The 16,500-nt window shown below is 41.4% G+C and overlaps 1 protein-coding gene across 1 annotated transcript in view; it reads right to left on the bottom strand.

The window, feature by feature from the left end:
• chsy1 (chondroitin sulfate synthase 1) overlaps positions 1-12,433 on the bottom strand; it is a 30,263-nt gene extending 17,830 nt beyond the window's left edge. Inside the window, exon 1 of the mRNA XM_070554618.1 lies at positions 11,990-12,433. Within this exon, the coding sequence (XP_070410719.1) occupies positions 11,990-12,294 (305 nt within the window). The 5' untranslated portion in view covers positions 12,295-12,433. The remainder of the gene's footprint in view (positions 1-11,989) is intronic.
• Positions 12,434-16,500: the final 4,067 nt, after the last annotated feature.

The following is a 16,500-nucleotide window of genomic DNA, read 5'->3' as shown; positions in this document are numbered from 1 at the left end:
ATTTTCATGCAGGACAATGCTCCATCACACGTGTCCAAATACTCCACAGTTATACCCACAGCAAGAAAGGGTATAAAAGAAGAAAAACTAATGACATGGCCTCCTTGTTCACCTGATCTGACCCCCATTGAGAACCTGTGGTCCATCATCAACATCAAATGTGAGATTTACAAGGAGGGAAAACAGTACACCTCTCTGAACAGTGTCTGGGAGGCTGTGGTTGCTGCTGCACGCAATGTTGATGGTGAACAGATCAAAACACTGACAGAATCCATGGATGGCAGGCTTTTGAGTGTCCTTGCAAAGAAAGGTGGCTATATTGGTCGCTGATTTGTTTTTGTATTGTTTTTGAATGTCAGAAATGTATATTTGGGAATGTGGAGATGTTATATTGGTTTCACTGGTAAAAATAAATAATTGAAATGGGTATATGTTTGTTTTTTGTTAAGTTGCCTAATAATTATGCACAGTAATAGTCACCTGCACACACAGATATCCCCCTAAAATAGCTAAAACTAAAAACAAACTAAAAACTACTTCCAAAAACATTCAGCTTTGATATTAATGAGTTGTTTGGGTTCATTGAGAACATGGTTGTTGTTCAATAATAAAATTGTTCCTCAAAAATACAACTTGCCTAATAATTCTGCACTCCCTGTAGTGTGTTTTTATTGTTTTTTTTATTTAAGAGACTTTTTAACACAGACAAATTTATCCCCCATCCTCCTCCACCTCTTCATGCACCACCTCTAAACCCACATTTCTTGTCATTTCCGTCCACGAATAAAACACTTGCTGCCTATCTTTACACTCCTCCAGTCAAGGGGGAATAAAACGTTCATGTTTTTCAGTTTTTCCGCGAGGTATTTTTTTTTAGCTGCTCCATGTCTGCCGCTAGATATCTTCGGCTTTATTTATGTTTTTGGGGGCACAATGGCGGAGCTGTAGATGACAGAGGCATCCTGACCAATCACAAGCTTGCGTTCTCCGTCTCGACGGACAGATGTTCAGAAAAGAGAGCTTGACTCCGTCTGTCCTTGGGAGGGCTCTCCAGCAGGCTTGCAAGGACTGATAATGGCGTTGCGTGTGTCCGTCCCAACGCAGGTGGAGAACTATAAATTAGGCTTAAGTTGTAAACAGCCCTTTTGTAGTGGCTGTAATTAGGACCGGGACGACGCGTTGACGTAATCGATTACGACGACACGTAAAATACGTCGACGCAAATAATTTGCGTCGATGCGTCATCACATTCAAAAACAAACATGGCAGCAGCGAGTAGTGGCAACATGAGCGGGGCAGTCGACTTAAATCACTCAACCCGAACTCGCAGTTCAAAAGTATGGGACTATTTTAACAGAAAAGGAAGCGATTCAGTCGTTTGCTGGCTTTGTAAAGTGGAAATAGCCTATCATAAAAGCATGACGGCTATGCACCAGCACCTCAAACGAAGGCATCCAGGAGCAGCTTCTGCAAACGAAAAAACACCGTAAGTTTTCAACTTTTTTTTTAATAACATCCAAACACTCCCATGTAGCCATGCACTAACTCACACACACAAGCAGACCCACTCACACACATAGATACAGTGGGGCAAAAAAGTATTTAGTCAGCCACCGATTGTGCAAGTTCTCCCACTTAAAGTGATGACAGAGGTCAGTAATTTACATCATAGGTACACTTCAACTGTGAGAGACAGAATGTGAAAAAAAATCCATGAATTCACATGGCAGGATTTTTTAAAGAATTTATTTGTAAATCAGGGTGGAAAATAAGTATTTGGTCACTTCTAACAAGGAAAATCTCTGGCTCTCACAGACCTGTAACGTCTTCTTTAAGAAGCTTTTCTGTCCTCCACTCGTTACCTGTATTAATGGCACCTGTTTGAACTCATTATCTGTATAAAAGACACCTGTCCACAGCCTCAAACAGTCAGACTCCAAACTCCACTATGGCCAAGACCAAAGAGCTTTCGAAGGACACCAGGAAAAGAATTGTAGACCTGCATCAGACTGGGAAGAGTGAATCTACAATAGGCAAGCAGCTTGGTGTGATAAAATCAACTGTGGGAGCAATTATCAGAAAATGGAAGACATACAAGACCACTGATAATCTCCCTCGATCTGGGGCTCCACGCAAGATCTCATCCCGTGTGGTCAAAATGATCATGAGAACGGTGAGCAAGAATCCCAGAACCACACGGGGGGACCTGGTGAATGACCTGCAGAGAGCTGGGACCACAGTAACAAAGGTCACATCAGTAACACACTACAATGGCAGGGAATCAAATCCTGCAGTGCCAGACGTGTTCCACTGCTGAAGCCAGTGCATGTCCAGGCCTGTCTGAAGTTTGCCAGAGAGCACATGGATGATACAGCAGAGGATTGGGAGAATGTCATGTGGTCAGATGAAACCAAAGTAGAACTTTTTGGTATAAACTCAACTCGTCGTGTTTGGAGGAAGAAGAATACTGAGTTGCATCCCGAGAACACCATACCTACTGTGAAGCATGGGGGTGGGAACATCATGCTTTGGGGCTGTTTTTCTGCTAAGGGGACAGGACGACTGATCCGTGTTAAGGACAGAATGAATGGGGCCATGTATCGTGAGATTCTGAGCCAAAACCTCCTTCCATCAGTGAGAGCTTTGAAGATGAAACGTGGCTGGGTCTTCCAACACGACAATGATCCCAAACACACCGCCCGGGCAACAAAGGAGTGGCTCCGTAAGAAGCATTTGAAAGTCCTAGAGTGGCCTAGCCAGTCTCCAGACCTCAAACCCATAGAAAATCTATGGAGGGAGTTGAAAGTCCGTGTTGCTCAGCGACAGCCCCAAAACACCACTGCTCTCGAGAAGATCTGCTTGGAGGAATGGGCCAAAATACCAGCTACTGTGTGTGCAAACCTGGTAAAGACCTATAGTAATCGTTTGACCTCTGTTATTGCCAACAAAGGTTATGTTACAAAGTATTGAGTTGAATTTTTGTTATTGACCAAATACTTATTTTCCACCCTGATTTACAAATAAATTCTTTAAAAATCCTGCCATGTGAATTCATGGATTTTTTCCACATTCTGTCTCTCACAGTTGAAGTGTACCTATGATGAAAATTACTGACCTCTGTCATCATTTTAAGTGGGAGAACTTGCACAATCGGTGGCTGACTAAATACTTTTTTGCCCCATTGTAAACACTCAACCCCTGGAACTCACTAACCCTCATTTAAGCTGCTTACTAGTAACATATAGCAGCAGCTATTATCTGTTTTGTTGGGTTTTATTTGTGGCACATGATGGCCAAATGAGTCGGAATGCGCATGTGCTGATTATGAGAATCGGCGAGAGCTGACAATGTGGGAGAGAGCTAATTGTCCACAGTAAAAATGTTAACAAAGACAATGTAGCACCTGCTAAATGTAGCCGTCGTGGACATTATTACAATATTGTTGAAGTGCTTGCAAAAGCAAAATGACAACGGACTCTTGATTGTCAAGTTTAATGCCTCATCCTGTTTGAACGTTATTTTTTATACATCATGCTCCTTCAGCTTGTTGATCTTATAGATCTAAGTTGAACCATCTAATCACTACAAAAATGTGCAGCATTTTGTGTTAAAAACCTCTTTTTTAACAAATCTTATAGATTAAATATTTTGAGAAAACACTGAAATACAGATCTTCAAATTATTATTTTGATATTATGCTTTCTACATAAATATTTTTGTAATAATTTTAATTTATCAGTGTGTTGTCTGTGTGATTTATGTTTTCAAGAACAAACAGAAAAGTCTGGAGGATTACTGTCAGAAAAGAACAGCCTGTACCCCCCAGGAGGTGGCTGTACTTACTGAGAGCATCCTATCTATGATTCTGAAAGACATGAGGCCACTTGCTGTGGTTGGGGGTGAAGGATTCAAAGAAATGCTGACCACTTTTCAACCAGATTACACTCTGCCTTCTATGTTACAAGCATGATGGAGAGAAAGTATCAAACTTCAGTTGAGAAACTAAGGAATGAACTAAAAAAGGCCTCATCCAAAATCTCCTTTACCACTGATGCTTGGACAAGTCTAGTCACAGAGTCCTACTTAGGTTACTTATGTTAGATTTTGTTTGTTAAAAGACGCCATTGCTGCTATTTATATATATTTTTTGTTATAAATTTTCCTTGATTTATAAGAATCGTTTGCACAACATTGAATTTTTTGTTAAATGTTATCTCTAACATAAGATTGTACTACTATTACAACAACTTTATTTTTGATTTTTTTATTAAAATGTGTTCAAATGAAGAAATTTGCATTTATTTCATTGAGATACATAAATTAGTAATAATCAAACTGCTATACAAGTCAAATAATTGGGAAAAAATCAATAATTTAATCTAATCAAAATCTAATCAAATTAACAAATTAATCGTTAGATTAATCGATGCATCAAAAAATAATCGCTAGATTAATCGATTACAAAAATAATCGTTTTGCCCAGCCCTAGCTGTAATGCAGGACAATGTTTGGTTTCTAATGCAGCTCCTCCTGGATCTCCACTTTCCGGTGTTTTATGCAAACAAGGAGTAAGATTTGCCCGTACATCGTAACGTAGCTCACAGCAGTAATGATGGAGGTAAAGCCAAAAAGGAATGATGGGACCACTCGCTCCTTCACCTGCACCAGCTGTAGGGGAAGCTCAGGATTGTTTCACTGCACTGTTCCCACCAGCAGCTTAAGCAGTTCTCTCCAAGGGCAAACAGGGAATAGAAATATGTTTGTGGTGCCAGTGAGGCAAAATCTGTCTCCCTATGGAACTACAATTGGAACAATATTACATGTAACTTGTACCAAGTTTTGTAACTTGTAGCATGTTTTGTAATTGTAACTTGTTTGGTAGCATGTAATTCAAGTTTTGTAACATGAAACTTTTGTTTTGTAACATCTAACTTTTGTTTTGTAGCACGCAGTGCTCATTTTGTAACATGTAACTTTGGTACATAACATTAAACTTTAATTTTGAAACTTCCAGAAAAAAAATCAATGTAAATGTTTCAAATTACAACTTTCAAAACACACATCTCAGTCTACAGTTACAAAAGTCTACAAGTACAAAACATGTCCCAAATCTAGCTTGCTTCCAAAAGAACCAATGAAAGGCTTTGTCTTGTCAAGCCATTCAATCATGTGTCTCAGATTTCTGTCCAATCACAGTGGGAGTAGAGGTGGGCAGAGGTCAGTGGGTGTTGGCTACTTGTCGGCTCACAACAACCTAACTTGGTCAAGTTCTCCCAAAGCTGAAGTTGGTTCCCTAACCCCTAACCCCTCCCAAAGCCTCTCTTTAGTTTACTCCTATTATAAAACTACCTAGACTCTTCAAACCTGGGCTAGAATATGCTTGACCAACAGCAGATTGCATTAAAACATAATTTGTGATTTGTAAAACCTTTATCTGATTAGTAAAACCTATGTTATGGCCACCTGCCTGGCCTCTTCAGGTGCAGGAGCCAGGATCATCCAGCCCTGGTGATCAGCCCGACACCGCCCCTCCTCTGGCTGCTGAGGAGCACAGCTGATCAGAATCCTGCTGATGACCCACACCTGGGATAAAAAGGCCGTGCCTTCAGCAGTCTGGGAGGCAGCAGTGCAGGGGTTCTGCTGTCCTCCAGGCCTCATTTTGTTTTCAACCCCTTCGTTTTGATGAGTTTTAACTTTAATAGTTTTAACTCTGAGTGATTCAGGGTAATCTTTGTTTGATGTCAACTTGGTTGACTCGTTTTAAGATTAACATCGTAGTTTACCGACTTTGGGATTTAAAATACTCAGTGTTTTATAGTGCGTCGGTTTTTATTATCAACTTGTGGAATTTGGAAACGCCTTCTGTTTGGTAAAACTTTTAATATAAGTTTTAACCAGGTGTTTTAATGTTGGTAACTGGTCTTTTAATGTTAACCTTTTAGTCTTGGGTTTTGTTTGGCATTATTGTAATAATGCTTACCATCTGTTTTAGGGCTGCACAATATATCGAAAAATTATCGTCATCGCGATAACAGGACGTGCGATAGGCCCATCGCAAAGCACGTCAAAAACGGCAATAAATGTTTGGTTCAAACATTTCCATCCGTGTCAAACCAGCTGTTTTTTAAACGGAAGTATTATTTGACCAATCAAATGTAGCCCTTCTGATATGCGGCCAATCAGATGGGTCTGTTCACATAATATGCCCGCCCCCTACGTAGACCCTTACCCTAAAATTCCACTATCTCCGCTCCGCCCCCGCTTTCCGCTCGCTTCCCTTGTTCGTCATGCTGGCTCAGATTAACGAACGCACTTTGGGCTGAGGTTTCTGGAATCAGCGCTGCTTTCAAACGTGAACGTGAGTCCGCTCGGTGTCGTTAAGCAGCTGATAATAATCGGGCTGACTCCGACACGTGCCGGTGAACCAACCCACCATGTCGCTAGTGTTCCACCGGGTGGTGATGTTAGCCTCAGGCTCCGGTTAGCTTCCAGCTAAAAGGCTACAGCACTCTCCTCCCAGTCCCACCCTGCTAAAGAGGGCCTGGAAAAGTTCCCCCACACATCAAAAGTGATTTTTCATTTATGAGCTTTTATAACCTTGTTAATCAGGATAGTTGATTTGCTGCTGCACATAAACTGTCAGTCAGAAGCTCTGCTAGCCGGTTATCTTAAGAGGAGCTAGTTCAATTTGTTAGCTTGTTATCAGAATCATAGTTGCAGTTTCATCATCTGAGCTGCTTTTTAAGATCTAGGTAAACTTGTTCAATTTGGGGTTAAAACAAACGTTTTCACATATTTTCCATGTAGTTTTTTGCCAGTTCCTCTTCTGAAAGATAGACAATTGTTTTTCTCTTTCCCTCAGAAAATCTTAATATTCTCCTAGTTTGGCCCAGCACAGTTCACTTCCCAATAGCAGCAACAGCCTTATATCATAACCGCATAAGTGGAGAAAATGTTCAGTAGCAATGAGAGAATTTGCTGTTGCATTTAAGTGATGTTAACTATTATTTAACATTTAAAGTATTTATTCTAAAAACCCTGGTAAGGGATGTTTTTCTGTATTTGGAGCATCAGAAAACGTTTTATGGTGAAGGTGATGTTTTAAAGTCACTGAGAAACTGCATGCATGCAGTTTGTTGTTTTGCTGCTAATACAGTAGCAGGTGCAGCTGCATATTATTGAAATAAAAATGTTATGTTGTAATGTAATTCATGCATTAGTTTTTGTTTGCTTTGAACCCAGAGCAGACGTCACACGCCAGATGACATCAACACTGCATACTTTAGTATTTGTTCATTTATTGTGAGTAATATCGATATCGCAATATTATGCACTGTTATCGAATATCGCAGGTATTCCTAATATCGTGCAGCCCTAATCTGTTTGCACTTGTTTTTAGAACCTTTCATAACAATTAAACCCATTTTAAACCCACTATCATGTTTCTTATGTTACCCCCTCCTTCACATTTTAACACCTCCTGACGGGGACGTAACAACCTAAAAAAAAATAATAAAGACGCTAATTTATACTTTTTTCTTAGCATTTAGAACACATCGGAACTAGTCCTGTGCAAAAAGTACAGCACCTACACGCTTGAAGCCTGGATCAGCTCAGACGTTATTTGTCTTTAGCTGTGCAAAAGGCTGCTTAAGAGTAACTGGTGTAGATTACACACCCGAGTAACCAGAATAGATTACACACCCCAGTAACTGGAGTAGATTACACACCCGGGTAACTGGAGTAGATTACACACCCAAGTAACTGTAGATTACACACCCGAGTAACTGGAGTAGATTACACACCCGAGGAACTGGAGTAGATTACACACCAGAGTAACTGGAGTAGTTTACACACCCGAGTAACTGGAGTAGATTACACACCCGAGGAACTAGATTAGATTACACAAACGAGTAACTGGAGTAGATTACACACCTGAGTAACTGGAGTAGATTACAAAAACGAGTAACTGGAGTAGATTACACACCCGAGTAACTGGAGTAGATTACACGCCTGAGAAACTGGAGTAGATTACACGCCTGAATAACTGGAGTAGATTACACACCTGAGTAACTGGAGTAGATTAAACACCTGAGTAACTAGAGTAGATTAAACACCTGAGTAACTGGAGTAGATTAAACACCTGAGTAACTGGAGTAGATTAAACACCTGAGTAACAGGGGTAGATTAAACACCTGAGTAACTGGAGTAGATTACACGCCGGAGTAACTGGAGTAGATTACACACCCGAGTAACTGGAGTAGATTACACACCTGAGTAACTGGAGTACATTACACACCCGAGTAACTGGAGAACATTACACACCCGAGTAACAAGAGTAGATTACACACCCGAGTAACCAGAGTATATTACACACCCGAGTAACTAGAGTATATTACACACCCGAGTAACTAGAGTAGATTACACACCCGAGTAACTAGAGTAGATTACACACCCGAGTAACTAGAGTAGATTACACACCCGAGTAACTAGAGTAGATTACACACCCGAGTAACTGGAGTAGATTACACACCCGAGTAACTGAAGTAGATTACACGCCTGAGTAACTGAAGTAGATTACACGCCTGAGTAACTGGAGTAAATTATACACCTGAGTAACTGGAGTAGATTAAACACCTGAGTAACTGGAGTAGATTAAACACCTGAGTAACTGGGGTAGATTAAACGCCTGAGTAACTGGAGTAGATTAAATGCCTGAGTAACTGGAGTAGATTAAACACCTGAGTAACTGGAGTAGATTACACGCCGGAGTAACTGGAGTAGATTACACACCTGAGTAACTGGAGTAGATTACACACCTGAGGATAAGAAAGGCTTAATGTGAACTAATAGTTCATATTTAGTGACCAAACTACATCTAGCTGACATCAGAGAGAAAGAATACTTCTGACTCTTAAAAGTCATTTATTAAAAACATGCCTGCTACAAATTCAAGTATTTCAGTGTAAAAATAACTGGTCACATGTGCATGATATTAGGGCTGTCACGGTAACCGCAAAAATGAAATATCGCAATATGAAGAAACCCACCGCGCTGCATCATGGGCCACCGCGATTACTGAACTTGATTCAACTCAATGATGCATGTTGAGAAGGATGGCTACGCTGGTATCAAAACGAAACGTTACTTTGCTCCTTTGGGAGCACTTCGGTTTTCAGTACGTCAGCTGCTGCGCTGCCAGAGTCCTTGGCCGAGACAGAGCTGCCACCAGCGGCAAAAAAAATAAATAAATAAATGCTCGGAGACCTGTTGAAGTCCCGGACAAGCACTGCTTCTGCAACCGTCCCGAAGAGAGTTTGAGCCGAGCTGGAGCTCACTCGCTACCTGCAGGAGGAATGCATCCACCCTAAAGAAACCCCCCGGACATGGTGGAGCAACAACCGGGAGAGATTCCCTTTGCTCGCCAGTCACACGCAAGTACGTGTGCGTTAGTGCAACGAGCGCACCATCCGAGAGGGTTTTCAGTGTTGCTGGAAATGTTGCCACCCCTCTCAGATCCTCTCTCAAACCGTATTTGGTGAACATGCTGGTTTTCCTTGTGGGTAAGGACGTGACCGAGCTATAAAGCACCGTCATTCGTGTGTGTGAAAGTGAAATGATAGTGCCCCGCTCCCGGTACATGTAATTTTTTATGCTTGATTTTAAACAACTAAACAAAATGGGGACTTGTTTCTTATTTGTTAGATGCTGCAGCCAAATTTGCATTTAAAAGTTTAACCTTCTCCTGAATTTTGTTGTTTTTAAGTTCAGTCGGACTCCGACTGTCGGGGAAACAAACGTTGCTGCGATCTGTGTTGTTACCGCCCTTTGATCTGCATTCAGTAAAGTGTTATAAAAGAAGGCACGGCAATTTTTCACCTTTTTTAAATGTGTAAACATTATGTTTAGATAGTACTGCAATAAAAAAAGTGCTGCAATAATATCGCACACTGCAATATTAAGCCACCCTGAATCACCGCAGGGGGAATTCCTCAACCGCGACAGCCCTACATGATATGCTTTGTGCACATGGAGTCACAAGTTCACTTTTTATCTGCTAACTGCAGATTAGCTAACTTCACTGCAGACAAGAGACCCTCTTTGAAGGTGCGAGCTTCCCACTCCTCATTCCAGTTTGCTGCTTCCAACGACTGGAATGAGCTGCAAAAACCACTGAAGCTCACTACCTACATTCTATTATCTACCTTCAATTATTGAGTGCAGTCAGTATTTTGTGATCAATGTGTTTCTGAAAACTTAAAAGACTGTTTTAAGTCTGTTTTGATTGCTTGTACCTATTAAATATGAGAACATTCCTTTGTCTTCATTTCTAACTGTTTTATCCTATTTTTGTATTTTTTTAATCTTATCTGTTGTTCTTTGATGTAAAGCTAACTGTGTGTCTGTTGCTGCTGCCTCTTGGCCTGATCTTCGTTTTAAATGAGAAGAAGTTATTAATCGACTCATCTGGATAAATAAAAGTTACAGTATGGTTCAGCGGCGTTTTGCTGTAGAGGGACAAAGTCGCGCTCTGTGACAGCAGGTGTGAGCTGTCATATGGAGCGCAGCTGTGGAGCAGTGAGACAGAATTCACGGCAAAAGTTTAGATATTTCGGCGATCTGTGAAAGATTGTAACTTCTCAGTAGTTTAGTGGGTTTTTATGTATGAAGGAGGATGAGAAGGATGAATGCCCTTTTTGAGGAAGATGAGTTTAGTGAACTGACACTAAAACTGTTTTTATCTTTTCAGCGTTGTTTTGGTTAGCGGTCTGCTTAGTGACATGTGCTTCGGGAGGTGCACTCATGACAGCGTGTCCTGCTGGAGGGAGAGATGTCGTGCAGTCTGCCTCACTGAAATCTTGTGTCGTACAGTGTGACATCTTTCTGGAATTCTCACTGTGACATGAACAATCCTGTGCGACGGACAAGAATCGCAGCGTGAACCAGGCTTAACACGCAGAGGGAAAGCATCCCACAGCTTTGGGGCAGCATGCGAGATAGCACACTCACCGTAAGCTTTGTATCATATCATCATGTATAGATGCTGGTGTATGCATGGTTAGAGCTGATCTTATATTAGGAACATTTCTACGCACAAGTAAATACCACACAATGAGTAAAACTGGTCATAGGTACGAAATACGCACAGATCTGTTTGAAAGTACGGATGATAAACAAGGGCCCTGGTGTGAAACTGTTGGCTTCCGCTGACTGAGGTCAAGTGAGCTGACACAGAAAAAAAAAGTAAAGCTAGCCAACACTCAAATTTCATGTGCGCATTTACACGTGGTATTATGGTGCAGTTGATTGAGAGAGACTTTCAAAATGAAAGCACACTTCCAGTATGTCTGAAACAAGCTGATTAACGTCTTTCAAAGTTTGTGGTTGTGTGTTATTTACTTGTAACATGCTTATAAATATTGTACTATTGAACAACACAACAATCTTATTTTGGAATGCAATATAAAGGTTTACTTTCAGAATGAGGTGGAATGGTGTGAGAAATGAACCACTGAATATAGTGAAAACTAACATTTTTGTCAACTTTGACTGCACTTTATTTTGAAATGCCACATCAGAACTGGATGTGGAGGATGTGATACAGAATGTTTTACTTTTAGACTGGGGTAGAACGGTGTTAAATGTGAATTTTAAATAAAAGCTTGAACAGCTCATATAGTTCACCTGACTTTTTTTTGTATTAGTGGATGACAATTCTATTGATGTTTTAATTTTAAGTATCTTTCAATAATACAATTTTTATATGCACAAATTTCTTCTAAAAGTGAATAAAACATAAACACAAACTTTAAAGATGTTCATGAGCTTGTTTCAGACACTGAAAGTGCGCTTTTATTTTGAAAGTCTCTCTCGAACCACGGCACCGTAATGTCGCGTGTAGTTCAGCACGTGAAATTCGAGTCTGCTAGCTTGACTGCTCGTCTCCCCTGGGCACACTCGAGAATACGAAGCTAACCCGATCACGTACCTGTGTGCCGCCACTGCTCGGTTCTTCAGGTACTTCTGGGCCGTCATGACTCCGACGAACAGGAAGTTCAAAGATCTTGTCCCTGGGTTCTCGGTCGTCGGTGAATCGTTGACTTGGGGGGCCCATATTACTCCGTCCTTTTTCAGACCCCCGTTGATCCCGCAGGCTGCGGGGTTGGCTTTCCGCTTCTGCCCGGCTCTCTTTAGCTCGTTGGCTCTGGGCAGGATGAGCCTGGAAGCCAGCGTGAAGCCGACAACCAGCCCCAGGAGAACACTGAACCACGCTCTGCGACTCCGACCTGCCATCACACTAACACTAACCAATGCTCAAAATTTAAGATATACAGGAAAATAAATATAGTGCTAAGCTGCAAACCTTAAAAACGACTCGGCGGAGTTACAGTGCCCTGGTCAAACGGCCGCGTACTAAAACCCTTTTCTTCCTCCTGATGCCTACGTAGCATCGGAGCGCCTCCTTAAAGATCCACTCGGAGCTTCGCCGCTCCTCTAACGGTCTCCGAGACTCCACCACACCGAAACTAAACGCTGATCTGTTAAAAACATTTATCCCGACCTAAGGAGATTCCCGTGTCGTTTTCCTCTGAATAATGTAGCTCGATTATCTCGTAGGGTTTACTTAGTTTTTTATCCTAGCGGGTTTCCGTAGAAACTATTCGACGCCCCTCCAGTAATTTCCTTCAGTCACGCATGAATACACTGACGAGCAGTGGCGCCGCCATCTTGGACCGGTCAAGGTCTTTGACAGAGGCATTGAAGTTTCAGCATGTTAAATCAACAATAACTCCTTGATTTCTGAACCGATTTTGATGCGAGTTTTTCCCCAGCAAATTTCACAGAGGTAGCTCTGATGTATTGAAATGTCCAGTTTTCCATCCAGGTGATCTATCGAATTATGGGAAAGCTGGAAGCTGGAATCAAAAGCCAACTTCAGCCTAGTCAGGGAGAGCCGGAAAAATGTTTCCACATATATTATATCATTTATGGACTCTCAGCATACCGGAGGTTCTTTTAAGCAGAGAGCACTGAGAGAGGCAGAGCTCTGATCTTGGTGAACTTCAGCTGCGTCCAGTACACCGTCCATTCTCAAAGTGGCGCAACCAAAACAGTATAATTAACACACGATCATTCATGTCTGTTTGTATCTAGTACTTTGTCTTTTAATCGTGCCTGATGCGCTCTGCTACTGCGGAGCTCATCACCTGTGCTGCAGTGATTTAATCTCACTGACGCAGCATCGAAACGCGCTCTCCGCTTTGCGGTCAGGGGATCCCTTTGATCTACGCAAAAGTAACTGATGAGGTGAAAAAGTAAGAATCCAGGCAGCAGTTTTTCTGGAGAGTTTATAGAGGAGATGCAGGAAGATGAGAGACAGACAGGACAGGAAAATAGTTAAAAAAAAACAAGAAAACAAAACAAAGTGTTGAAAAGTAAAATGCAGGTAGATTTATCTCCACTACATGTTTTTACCAGTATAAAACAATAAGTTATACACATGTAATATTTGTACATTTGATACAATTCAGATCACCTTCAACACTCAAGTCACACACCCAGGGCCGTTTCAAGGCATTTTGGGGGCCAAGGCCAAACAGAACACCCCCCCCCCCACCCCCATAACTGGGCTCCCCAGAAGCCTCTGTGTAATTCATACCCTCTCCAGGAGTGTTAGTTATACAGTGTTTGTAAAAGTCCCTCTGACATTACTGACATGTTCTAATATTATCAGATGAAAAACAAAATTGTCGGACACGCCGTCTCATCTGCTTCTTTTCTAAACTTGCAAAAATCTGCCAGTAACAAAACCATTTGAAAGCCACTTTTTGTGGATTCTCTGAAAGTTTCCTTGGAGTCTGTGACAAACATTGTTTTTCATTGATCCCATCGACTAATCTCACAGCTGAAACAAGCATCCTCAATAACCTGCAGCTTTAACAACGCTGTAGTAAAACACAAGGTATAATCATTTCTTATTTATATACTGTTGTTGCAGCAGAAAAATGAGATTTTGCAATAAATATTCAAAACATTTACATATAAATTGTTGTAGAGCTGTTTTGTTGGCAGAATCTGATATTAATTTTAGCTACAAGCTAGGTGTGAACACAGGGGAAAAAATTCTAAGCTGTTGCTGCATTTAGTTACAGTAAAAGGAAACAGAGCTAAGTTGTTTAAACATGTGGAAGTAGCCTAGCAGCTAATGAACAAAGCACCAACCTGTACACCCATAACTCTATGTCAGGCACTTTTAAGATTTAATCAATAATCACACACCTTTTATAGCCTCATTTCTATCTTCCCATAGCAACAATATCATTGATCCTAGTCTAAGTATTATTCTTCCTAGTCATCATTGAAATTAAAGGCATCAACAGCTATTTTGTTACTACTATATATATTACTTTTATGGCCCCGTGTGTGAAATCCATTGAAATCATGATAAAAAAAAATGCGACTCATTAGCGCCTTGCAGTTCAGATAAAGTATTGCAGCTACGGTGGCTCACTCATGAGTTTGACTGTATAATGGATTTCCAACCTGTGTAGCCTAACCTACACAAAGCATAAAACAAGTTACTCGACCTTTTTAAAAAAGCATTTATAATTATGACTGTTTATCAACCTACCAGTTCTGAAGGAAACAAGCTAGTTCTGTTATTGAAGCCGTCACAATTCACACACGGAGGAGGGGTGACGTCAGCCGGGAGGTCAGGTGTTGTGAGAAATTGTGTTCCCCTGAAATATTCTGACCCCCCCCCCCCCACCCCCCCCCCCCCGAGATTGGACTTCAGGCTATTTTCTCTATATTACGGTAAAATGATGTAATGTGATGTAATAATGTTATGCTTGTGATTTTTGATCTGTAATTCCTCCTAAAAACAATAAAAAGATACAGTAAAACATTCTTGTTCACTTTTTTGCAAGCAAGCTTATTTATCATTTTTGAATATTATCTAAAAGATGAAATCTCACTCAGTTTAACATCTTTTATTTGAGGTAGTTCAGTCCTCATAATGGACAACAAGTTCTGTGGATTTGGAAATATTTGCTCTTGACTGCCTAAGGGAAACAGAATATTTCAGGGGAACATAATTTCCCACAACATCCATTTCACGTGGACCACGGCGCCTTGATGTAAACAAACATGCTGCCACTACCAGCTTATATGGATGTGGAGCGATCACTGGCTGATCGTTAGCCACGGCTGGTTCAGGAGTGTTGGTGAGCCGGGGACACGCTGGAGATCAAGTAAACAATGCTGATTTTTCCACTCTGGCACCGCATCAGAAGGCGGTGGTCACTAACTTAGGGGTAAAACTGGACGCAGAGCTCAGATTTGGTGCTCAAGCGAACGGAATCATAAGATCTTGCTTTTTTCATCAACGCCGCATAGCGAAAATTAAGCCTTTTCTGTCACATAGTCATTTGGAAACTGTAATCCATGCCTTTGTTACCTGCAGGCTGGATTATTGCAACTTGCTATACGCGGGGCTTAGGCAAGCTCCAATAGCACGCCTCCAGGCGGTTCAGAACTCGGTTGCTCGGTTGTTAACATCTACCAGGAGGTCTGAACATATTACACCAGTCCTACGTGCCTTGCATTGGCTCCCTGTTTCTTATCGCATCAGGTTTAAGGTCATCCTGTTTGTGTTTAAGGCGTTAAACTCAGGGGCACCTAAATATCTTGCTGAAATCATCCACCAACATGACCCGGTGCGTTCCCTTGGGTCAGCTGACCACAGACTACTAACTGTGCCCAGGTACAGCCTGAAGTCTCGTGGGAGTCGTGCCTTTTCAGTACTTGGACCAAGTCTCTGGAATGCCAGCTGATGTAAAGCAGGCCAAATCATTGGAAACCTTTAAAAGCAGACTAAAAACACATCTGTTCTCGCTGGCGTTTGGACATTGAAGTTGGGGGAAGTAGGCCGGATATGGATTGCGAATTAGCACTCAGGATTTCGTATTGTATTTTAAATGGATTTCTTATTGTATTTTAAACGGATTTCTTATTGTATTTTACATGGATTTCTTATTGTATTTCTAATGTATTGCTCATTGTATTTTAGATGGTTATATGTCTGTCCTATTGTGGTGCTTTTTACTGGTGTACAGCGCTTTGTTTGTCCATTTTAGCCATGTGAAAGCGCTTTATAAATAAAGTTGATTTGATTTGATTTGACTTATCCACCAGCTAATCGTGGCTCACGGCTGGCGTGGTGGAGATGGACGTCACAAGCTCCTAGTTAGCCATGCCTAAAGCCGGGGGACACGCTGTGTATGCTGTGTATAAACTCCCACAGATTACCAACAAAAGGAGACCCAAGTCTAAAGGTAACGTTTGAGAAGAAGCCCTCTGTGTCAGAGCATCTCAGTAATGCGTGGAGAACTACATCGTTGTTAGTAAAGTGTTGTGGAGATATAGTAAACATAGCTGATTTAGCCACTGGCTAACGCTGGAGCGTGTTGGGCCAGACGGCAGGCTGCAGGAAGAGAG

The sequence above is a fragment of the Nothobranchius furzeri genome, chromosome 9, assembly GCF_043380555.1.
Source record: "Nothobranchius furzeri strain GRZ-AD chromosome 9, NfurGRZ-RIMD1, whole genome shotgun sequence".
Taxonomy (NCBI): Eukaryota; Metazoa; Chordata; class Actinopteri; order Cyprinodontiformes; family Nothobranchiidae; genus Nothobranchius; species Nothobranchius furzeri.
This window is presented reverse-complemented; position numbering and strand designations above follow the sequence as displayed.